The 11472-nt window shown below is 35.6% G+C and overlaps 1 protein-coding gene across 1 annotated transcript in view; it reads left to right on the top strand.

Moving 5' to 3' along the window:
• Positions 1-11472, top strand: part of LOC106472111 (ubiquitin-conjugating enzyme E2 T-like) — a 65608-nt gene that overhangs the window by 18596 nt on the left and 35540 nt on the right. The window contains exon 2 of the mRNA XM_013932737.2: positions 8458-8576. Within this exon, the coding sequence (XP_013788191.1) occupies positions 8468-8576 (109 nt within the window). The 5' untranslated portion in view covers positions 8458-8467. The remainder of the gene's footprint in view (positions 1-8457; positions 8577-11472) is intronic.

Here is an 11472-nt window from a genome sequence, read left to right as displayed (position 1 = left end):
AACAAAAAAGTTATAATTTGTACATTGGTTAGATCGCTAAAGCATACAGTCATAACATACTATACTTTGTCTGTAGTATTCCACAGAACACAACTTGTACAGTCCACTGTTTTTGGGCCAGACTTAGTCAACACTAAATGTTTTTTCTGCAGAACTGCACTTCACCTGATGAATGAGTGGAACTACCTGACAATTTCTATAGTCTATTTATCCTTAAGAAATCAATTGCTGAACAAAGAGACAATTACTGTCATTCTGTGAGTGACAGATTCAAGATGAATTTGGAGATATACCTCTCCAGTTACATTTAATCTATCACTATGAGCAAGAGAAACATCAGTGTAAACTTACAGAAGGGTAGCTTTATCTTGAGTGCTCTAAACACAAATTTTACTTAATTTCCTAGCACTTCACTATTATAGTGCACATTATCCCTTCTCTTGCCCAGACTGACATCTGGGAGAGGCATCTTCTCTTACTGTGGTATCACTATAATGAATCATAATTTCCTTCTGTAATGATATAAAAGACTGTTTGGTTTAAATATTAGTGATTAAATTATATTTGTGAGTGAATATCTTATTATTCTTAAGTTTTGTTATAATAAGAGTTAAAAGCAGATGATTCTAGAAGGTTTTGTTAATAACTAATTGGTATCGAGAACATAGAAAGTGGCCAGACAATAATGTAATAAAGATAAAAATAGCGTGTGAAGGACCAGAATCAGCAGACAGATAATAGCAAAAGAGAATATAGTTGTGTGACGTTTATGTACTGCAAAGTTGATAGGCCTACTGTTTAATATGTTAGAGTGAAGCTAACAGTATAAAAAAAGATAAAAAGGAGGAGTTTATTCTGTCAAAGCTTGGTTCTAAAGTAATTGAATCAGCCTGTGTACACTTTGACAAAAGCAACAGTGGATCTTCAGAAGAAAAGAAGACCAAACAAATTATGGTAACTTGCGCCACAACTGTAAGTGAATCACACACAGAATACTAGTATGATAGTAATATAGAGAGAAGATAGTTTGACTTTTCAACCGAAATTCTAAAGCAATTGAATAGGCCTAAGTTGTCTTTTGACAAGAAGAAGAGAACTATATATAAATAGTGTTTATGATATGCCTGTAATCTCTATAGTGTGAAGACTTTGTTGTACATACATTTAACTTGTTCTGAATATATGCATATATATATATTATATGAAAACAAGTAAAGTGTGTGCTGTTTATTCATTGTTGAATTTGTTGCTAACAAGTCACAGACACCTACTGTAGAAGAATCATAAGCCCAACAACAACATAGTATATATTTATACTAATAAGAAATATAAGTAAAAGCCATTTATTTTGAAAATTGGCAAAAAGAATTTATATATATATATATATACCAATAGAAAAGAAAACAATGTCTCATTTGATAATATAGTTACTGAAATTTCAGGTCTAGCACTTTCAGGGTACTACAGTCCTGGGTGAGATTCACTTACAGTCTTAGGCTCCTTACTTTAAGAAGAGCATTAACTTTTTGGAATGGTTCAAAGGAGGGCTACTTGGTTCACTCCTGGGATGAAGAAGCTGAGGACAGTTTAGGTCCTCAATTTTTTTTTCTGTTGATAAAAGTTACCTGTAATATTCAAAAAGTACTCCTATCTTTTTGCTATGGACTTTATAAATACTGCTATTTGCAATTGGGCAGAGGAGTCGCTCTCGTTTGAGACTGCCACTGATCTTAATGGTGATGAGATGGAGACATACATTCAGCTCCGTGGTGTTACTTCAGGGGGCTCTGAGACTACAATTGAGAGTGATCCTTGACATTCTGGAGAGAATTTAGATTTGCTTTTTCCTGAAACTATTTTTGTCTGTTGGGTTTTCAATCCCCTTATGGGACAGTGATATGTTTACAGGCTTATAGCACTGGAATCTATGGTTTGATTCCATATTGTGGACACAGCAGATGGACCAATGCTGCTTTGCTCTCACAAAATAACTTACTTGACAACATGTTGTTCCAATCAATGCTAATCAACTCAGATGGTATCTTTGGGATAAGCCTTTGATTCATTTTCTTCAGTTGGTTCATTGAGTGTCTGAGGTTTTGGGTCTTTTCCCAGTTGCTTTTGAGCCTGCACTTTCATTGAGGGCTGCAAGGTCTGGAGGCTAATGTTTTGCTTTATCTCCTTGCAGGGTGGCTTAGTTATCAGTTCAGTGAAGGGTCAGTTATGCCTTATCAGAACTTCATGATTTAGTCCACCGCTGCCAAGTGGAAGCATATTCCAATTCTTATATAATACATCTGCTCCTTGAATTTTGGGGTTGTATGGCAGAGGTTTCCATTCACCTGCATACATTAATGTCCTCTGGTGGGACAGAGTATGTCTATGGACATATAACTCTACTCTCGCCTTCTGTTTTCCTTCCTACACTTGATGGAAATATCTTGGGTTCACCACCTTTGTTGATGATGAGCTGGAACCATTGTTAACTTGTATTTTGGTTTGTTTGTAGACTTCTACAGTCATCCCTGTTCTCGATTGTGTCTCAATTTTCATCGGTGCCTACAGGGAGTCTTAGTTCCACCCATACGAGAGTCCCAACCCAAGACATCGACAACTCAGTATATTGGTTACCAGAATAGTTTCTGTCTATTTCCATGGGTTCTGTTGTTTGGTAGGATCACCATCAGTGGCATCGGTGTTTATTGTATGCCTTCAAGGTCTGTGGGGGCTAGACTCAAGAGTATTTCTGGACATGGGGTACCCTTACCCATGGATCCAGGAGCACTAAAGATCCTTGAGTCAATCTTCAACATTATTATCTTCCTGACCTGTCAGATTTCCATCTTTTGCAGATCTTCATGAATTGGATTTTAATTCTAGGGCTATTGATGTTTAGCTGGTCTGGGGGTAGTGTGTGAGTCATGCTCATTCTTTTGGAGTTTTATTCTCGTTGGTTGGGCCTAGGAAGACAGGAGATTGGTGTCCCATCATCAGTCTTTTTCATTTATATCAAGGCTTCAATTCTCCAAGATTCATAGGCTACTCATTCCTCAATCTGTGTTGAATTTTTTTTTTGTGGGATTGTGGATGTGCAAGTTTGTTGAACTTGGCTCCTATCTGCACCTTGCCATAGTGGTGGTATCCCATCACTAACAGTGTTCTTTGTCACAAGGTCAGGTCCTGCAGTTCAGGGTTTTTACCTTCAGACTAGCATAGGCTTCACATGGATTTTGCCAAATTCTATGCACTTTTTCTCATCACCTCCATTCAATAGCTCTTTGCACACTCCATTCCATAAATGACTGGTTACTGCTGGCACCATCTCATCTATTATCAAAACAGCACAGCTGGATTCTACTTTCAGAAACCACCAAGGCAGGCTTCATTCTCAGAGCTGAGACATCCGTTCATCTCGTCTCTCAGTCGGGCTCAGCTGATTCACATCCAGCTCAGTACAATGGAACAGAAAACCTAACTTTTCCTCACCTCTCATTCTCCCACTGATCAGATGGTTCTTTCTTTTCTGGGAATGTGCATTCACTCAAATCCCTCATGCTTTTGGAATGAGTGCACAAGTAATCCTTTTTGTGGTCTTTATGCAACCAAGGGATCATAAACATCTCCTCATTAGCTTCCCCAGTTTCTTAGTCTGGATCATTATTCTATCTTTGGGGTTGTTCAGTTGGGATGCTACCTTGATGAGGTTTCTTTACTGACCACCTTGTCCTGAGTTCCATCTCTTCACGAAAGCCTCACTTCAGGGATGGGGTGCACGTACCAACAGTTAGGAATTCAAGGGTTTATGCATGGATGATGAGGCATTGTGGAAATGAATGCAGCTTTTTGTAGCAAAACGTTTGATTGGTCTGTTTGACTCTGATCAAAAGCAGTTATGGCAATTAAATATAAAGGGAAGATTATATTGAATTATTTTGGCCTATTCCAAAAGTGCCACATAGGTTTGTGTAAAGAAAACTCATTAAATCTACTGCACTTTAGCTTTTTTTAATTTTTGCTCTATGGATTGAGATCTATGGTTGATATGTTTCTTTAAAACATTAAAATATAGACCTTGTGCTCCAAGAGTGGATGATTTTTACAATTTGGCAAGATCTAATTTTAAATGAAATTCAGCATTAGTTTATAAAGTAGAGGAGCTGATGTGTTTCAGATTATTAGTACTTTGAGTTTTGATTGTAAGTTACCGCATAGTACTCATCAGTATTCTTCATTTCTGAATTAGTGTTGTAATTTTATAGAAATGCATTAAGCATTTATAATTTTCAAAGAAATTGAAAATTACATGTCTTGTAAGCCAACATTTAGATACTGAGGAAGAATTAAAACATAAAAATAATGAAAGTGATATTTTGATTTTTCCAATGAGAAATGCAATTATACTTGTATATTTTAATTTATTTGTTATAAGGAAGGCAAAGAATTTTGTAAAGATTTGTTAAAAATAACACTTCCTCAATTTTTCTTTTTCAACCTAAAGAATAGCCATGTTTTTAATAATAATTTCTGATGATCACCCATTTGCTTTTTTGTTGTTTTTGACCTCTCAACCTTCTTTGGCCATAGCAGCTGAATAGACTCAGACCTTAGTTTCAGGGTTACTCCATTTGGACCAACCAACGGGATTGGCATCAACCTAGGTGGTGGGGGGAAGGTCAGTTAGAGTGAAGTTACAACTATTGATGGACACATGGTATTCCTTCACTGCAGGTTCATGGGCACTTCAGGTTCTGGTATTGAGGTTGGTCTTTCCATTCAATTCTCCACCTCCATTATCTTCTCACCCTGTTGTATTTCCACCTCCACCTGACTATTGGGGTGTGGATTTTCATTTTATGGCTATCAGAGTTACTGATCGTGGGGGTGGTAGTGACAGTTGATCCCCTTCTTCCGGGATTTTATTCATGTTTATTTGTTGTTTCTGAGACATGGGTAAATTCGTGGATGATCTTTGTTCTTTCTCATTTGACCCATTTTTTGTTTCTCCCCAGTCCATTATGGAGTCCTTTCTCTACATTCTCATAGTGAATTCATCTTGCCTTTAGCTATGTTTTGTATACAGGGACCAGGTTCTGCAGTTCAGGGATCTAGTCTTTTGGATAGCATCAGCACTACACGTCTTCTGCTGGGTTGTACAAGTTTTCACCATGTTTTATGCCCGGCTCAGCCACCTCCCATCCAGCTCCAGGCTCTTACTTACAGGGAAGGTTCTATCTCTGGGGTTGTTTGCTTCCCTCAAATCTCTTGCATTTTTTGGAATGAGCACACATGCTATCCCTTCAGTGGTCCCATTGAAACAAATGGATTTAGAACTTCAATACACTGGATATTCCAGTATCTTTCTTCAGGAGTAACATCTTAGCTCTTGAGGTGTGGTTGTTTTTGATCACCTCTATCATTAGCATGTGTGTGTTTGTGTATGTATGTGTGTGTGTGTTTATGCAGTTTTCCGATAGCTTTGTTCTCATTTTGGGCCTCCTTTGTTAGCTTTTGCTTTTTTCTAATCACCTACAAGCTTTGGAGTCTGCACTGCCTCATCCTCAGGACTTTGATGTTAATGCAATTGGTCCTGCTTGGATGGGATTGCACATCTATGACTTCCCCTCACTTCCTCTGTTACTCAGATTTCTGGCTATGTTTTGATCCTGTACTTGCAAGATGTTGCTAGCCTAGATTGGATGGGCTAGCCATGATTTCCTCTTCTACAGTTTCTTCAAGTGAGTCCACCTCTGCATCTTCATCTTTGTTCATCTTTCTTGAGGCATCCTCAACCCAACATTCTACTCCAAGATTCTTCCCACCTCGTTGGGATTTAACATCTACAGTTGCTTGGGGTGTGCCTCACAAGAAGTTTGTTTTCCCTTACCAAACATGTTTGCCATATCTTGTTTTGACCTGTTTTTTACTTGGGTTTAGCTTTATTGCCTGTCGTTTCAGTCAGACAATTTCTTCATCTTCTTTTAGTTATCCTAAACATCTGATGGTTTTAGACTCCCCAGTGCTATCCAGCCTTCTGCCCAAATGGCCTTTTCCATTACATCGTTGAAATATTAAGGTGGTACTACATGCCTTGTCTCAACAACCTCTCAAGCCTTTAGCCTCATGTACCATGTATCATCTCTCCCTTAACTCTCTCAACATGAGCTTAGTCAGTTTAACTGACTATGTGACCTTTTTCTTCTCTTTTGAAGTTGTTATAGATTTAATACTTATAACTCTCAATATAGTGTGTATATGTTCAAGAAATTTGACAGTATTTCAGTTAACACTAAGTCGTTCACAAACAGAAAATCATATTTTTAGTGAAGTATTTTTAATGAACTAAAATAAAAATTTGTTCTCGAATATATCAAGTATTTGTTTTGAATATTTCATGTGCAAAGTGATTTTCATGTTAAGATTAAAAATACTTTTCTTCATCCTAAAAATCTCAAATTTCCTTTGTGTAATCCCTAAAACCTCCTACATACATTTCAGTAAAACTTTATATTTTATAGGTTATTTTCTCTACCCTATCTCTATATGGGATTAGTCAATTTGACTGTCCTTGTAATCCCCACAAAAAAAATATATATATATAAATTACCTTTTTTTTAATTTCTAAAATGACTTCAAACTGTAGCATGAAACTACATTCGTTTATCCTAAGTAGCTTCTATTTATAATTAAATTTCATTGTTTTATTGCCCTTTGAGCCATGTCAAACTACTATCTGTGCCATTATAAGTTGTAAATCACTCTGAGAACATGCAGGTCATGTTACACTATCAAAGTACATTATGCATGAGGTACTATGAGCTGCTCGTGTGCTTGCCTCATGAACCATTTTAATTATATTATAAATATACTTATTTTACCTAATCTAGTCTTAAATAACTTAAGAAGATCCGTATTTTTAGATTTTGTTACTTTTATAATAATAAATAATGAATAAATATGAAAAACAAGAAATAAAGTGCTTACCCAATCTTCTTTTTTTTTTGCTCTCGATTGTCGATGACAGTTAAGTCTCTTTTATATAACTAATGGTAGTAACTCACCAAATAATTATTTAATTAAATAATGCACCAAAGAACATTTACTAATAACATGCAAAAAGTAGACAATATCCCCTAACTCAAATTTTTTCTGGATTTTTAACTATGCGACAAGAACCATTACAAGTTCATCGAAGCTAGTGCTTGCATTTTCCCGTGGGAAAATATTTGCATTCTGAATGAAATTGATGATTATCTGTTCAGAAGACAACATTACACAATACTTCATTTCATAGATGAAAATCTTGACTTTCTGTTGGTTATAGGAGATATATAATTAAATGCAATAGAGAACTACTAACAAGTCCTAGGTGTTCCACGTCCTCTTCATAATTCCATGGGCAAGTGGAATGCTCCTTGCCCATTTGGTTGGAGAGTGAGGATGAATGTTCATAATTCCAGACTGGATGAGTAATATTCCTTTGGTTGAGTAAGACATATATGATCCCGTCATTCTGAACCTGGGGTGGTGCCTTTCGGTCTTATTCAAGTGTAAGAGAAAGTTTGTCTACTTTAATGTTGCTTACTTTCTCATCAAAATTATGATGTAATCACTATGGCTACAGGTTGGGATCCAATTCAAAGTATATCTATATATATGTATATATATATATATATCACATTGTGGTCCAATTGTCCTAGCCACCAATGTGGGATATAGGGACCAAGACCCCTTAATTCCAACCTCGAGTTGTGGAACCTTGGTTATCTGGTTGGGGCTGGCCTATAACAATTACTCATGTATTGTTCCACCCTTGATACCAATATGAAGTTATGGGTGATGAGCATACCTGTTCTGGATGTAGTGTGGTTTCTCCACTTGTGTACCACTCTTGTCTTGGTACACCCCTGTTCCATACAGATGCTTTCTGTATGGACAATTTCCTCACTGGTTCTTCCACCTTCTTAGTGTGGGATTCTAGCTAAAGTGTCAATAGAGGGTAAGTATGTTTTGAAAGTTAACATTTCCCTAAATTGAAAATGTATTTCCAATAATACTTACCTCTGCTGACACTCTCCCACCCTTCCTCCCCACTAAGAGTCGGTGTTAGTGACTGGGATGGTTAAGTCTCAAAAAAGTGATTATACTGTCTGAGTGATGTGCTTATATAGTGTCAGGATAGAGAGCGCAAAGAAATTTGCAAATTAACAAGGGCATTTAAGTGGGGTATAAAAGACTGGAGTATGTGAGGCCAATGCTTAGATAGGCAAAGCCAATGTTGATGAATAGCTAAAGTGTCAGTGGAGGTAAGTATTATTGGAAATACATTTTAAATTTAGGAAAATGTTAACTTACATATTAAACTGTGATTTGCATTTTATTTAGTGAAATATTGAGAATTTTTTGTTATTGTATTGTCCAGTAACTTGAAAATACATTAATTTGTGTGTTTGTATGTAGACTGTGAAACATGCAACGTTCTGCAAGAATGAAGAAAGAGCTATCATTGTTAATGACTCAACCACCTTTTGGTGTTTCATGTTGGGCTGAAGATGAGAACATTACTCATCTCCAAGCCAGTAAGTACTAACTTTTGTTTTATAAATTTTTAATTTAAAAAAATATATTTTTATGTCAACAGCAGCAGACATAAGTTACATTATGTAGTTGTCAATTAAAAACTTTCTACTTCTATTTTAAACAATATTAGTATATGATTATTGAAAAGTATGAGATTTTAATTCCTGTGTGTGTGAATTTAGTTGGTATATACCAACCAAATTTATTTATGTTTACTTATGTTTTCTTTAATTTTGAATAACTATGTAATCACGTCTAAATTTTTACCTTTCAGGATTAACTTGCATAGCCTACAAATATCTCAATTATCAAAAGTGCAAGATATTCTTTCACCAAAATCATTGAAAGCAATTGGTCCATCACATTTTTCACTTGGTGGTGGTGGTGTGGGTTCTCTAGTAATTCTTTGACTTTCCATCAGTAGAAAATGATATGCTTTCAAATATTTCAGTTACACACTTAATATGCGAGTAGGGTACAAGACCAGCATCCTTCCCAAGATAGAAAAATAGAAACTTAGATTACGTGTTTTTATTAATTAAATATTTTTGGTGGAATAATAAAATTATAGGCAGCTTTTCAAGAAAAACTTGAGGCATAAACTTTGTCACTTGTTGCCCATATGGTATTCAATATTTACAGAAGGGCAAAATGAAATGAAATTTGTAACAAAATAATCATATTGTTTAATGCTAGCAAACTTCAGGAAGATTCCTAACAACTTTGTTTTCAAACACTGATAATCATATTGTTTAATGCTAGCAAACTTCAGGAAGATTCCTAACAACTTTGTTTTCAAACACTGATAATCGTTATTCTTCGACTAACTTAAAATCTGAAGTTATCTTTTCTGTTTGTTCTGTAAGAAGTATCTAAAATATGTCAAATTACTGTAAATTTAAATTAATTAGCTTCACTGTCCCCCCTCCAATACTAAGGTATGCAAAACAAAATTGCACAGTTTGACAAAGTGTGTGCTAGTTCTGGATTTTAATCATATTTTGATCAAAGTAAATATTTTATTAATTAAACTAATGTACAAAAGGTACTAAATAAAGAATTGTCAATATTTTTATTGGTGTGCACAAAACATTAAAATACACATTAGAACTTACAAGTGGAAATTAGATTTGTAGTGTTATCTACCTACCTTTTTTCTTGATATTTATTGTAAAATGCCACAGCTTTGCCATATGTCATCTCTAATATCGAGGACTGTACAATCACCAAATTTTTCTCTATAATGAAAGCAAACCTAAAAACTTGTGCAAAAAAATATCTTGCTCTGAAGTTTGAAAGCAGAGAATTTTTATGTTTGCAGAAAGTAAACTAATATTTAACTGTACAAAAGCTTGAACTTGTATGAATGTTACATTTTGTTATCATAATGCTACCTGTGTTAGTGGCAATACATGAAAACAGTATTTAGAATTACCTTCCTCTGTACTTCTACTGTACAGTTTTCAAAACTGGGTACCCAAATGCATACAGGTTTTAGGCCAGCTCATTGGTTATCTTCAGGTGAATGAAATAAAAAAAAACATGAAATGCATGAAAATTAATCATTAAATTTTTAAATGAAAAACAACTACATGATTTGGACATTAACTCCAGACTTTTGGATGAAAGGGCCAGTGTTCTAACACTGAGTTCTACAAAAGTCGAAGTTATCCCTGTCAAGAAGACTAGGGTAGAGGATACTTATTCCAGGATGCTATGCTTCCACGCAATAGACCTGCTATTTTGGGCTTATTCCCATTGTGTTTTTCTTGCAGCTTATCATGTGTCAGGGGCTCTGAACTTGGTAGCAGATTGCACCTCTTTGCCAGACAGATTCTAACCATGGAATGGTCTCTTCACCCTCAGGTTTTTCATTGGGTTTGCCTCTTACCAGTGCCTTTGCCACTCTTATACCAGACTTCTTCATCCTTCGGTTCTCGCAGTTGATACTTTCAGTCAGAACTGTCATCTTTTTTTCAGTATGTCTATCCTTCTATTCCTTTTTCCCCCTTATGTCCTTGCTTTGATATACTATAGTCCTTCTTGGGTCCTGTTGATGGCACCTCTTTGGCTGGCATAATCTTAATTTCCTCTGCTTTATCAATTGGTTTGTGGACCCCTTTTTTCTATGCCCCATTACAACACTTTCTTGCTCCAACCATATTTCTTTTTCATCCAGTGTTGTTATCCCTTCATCTTCACATGAGATTTGTCCAGTCCATTGCCCTCAAGGCTGGACTCACTGATTGTGTAGTCTTTTTCTTATCTCATTCCTGTTATCTTTCGACTCTGTTTGTCTTTAACCCTATCAAGACAGGTATGATAGGGGCCCCACCCACCTCTTCCATTTTTGGAAATACTTCCTTACATACACCTACTTTGCCCAGTGACATGTGTATAACCAATCGGTTGCTTAGAATGTCCTCCACATGGTTTTGTCAGCCTCTGTGAAGTGTTTATGAGGGGAACCATTTCTTTTCATGGTAGAACTGAAGTGCTAAAGTAAAACATTATGGAGCTCAAAAAATCAGTTTTTTAGACCCAAATAGCTTAGTTACTAAACCAAATAAATTATAGTGGACTTATGATTTTTTGTTATTTCAAAATGTATATATAAAACCTAAAACAATGATTTTGTTTTACACCCTCCACATGCGGAATTTGACAAGGCTTAACAAATTACAGCAATCAGCAAACAAGTACAAAGTTTGTAAGTAGAAGATATTATTGTTTTCTATACTTTTTTATTTACTGTTCTATGTTTTAAGAACAATAACTGAAATTTAAAAACTTGCTTGTTAATAGTAATAATATATATATATATATATACACACACACACACACACACACACACACACACACACACACACACACACACACATATAATGTATTAGA

Source organism: Limulus polyphemus, unplaced genomic scaffold (assembly GCF_000517525.1).
Source record: "Limulus polyphemus unplaced genomic scaffold, Limulus_polyphemus-2.1.2 Scaffold5092, whole genome shotgun sequence".
NCBI lineage: Eukaryota > Metazoa > Arthropoda > Merostomata > Xiphosura > Limulidae > Limulus > Limulus polyphemus.
The sequence above is the reverse complement of the archived record's forward strand: the minus strand, read 5'-3'. Positions and strand labels throughout refer to the sequence as shown.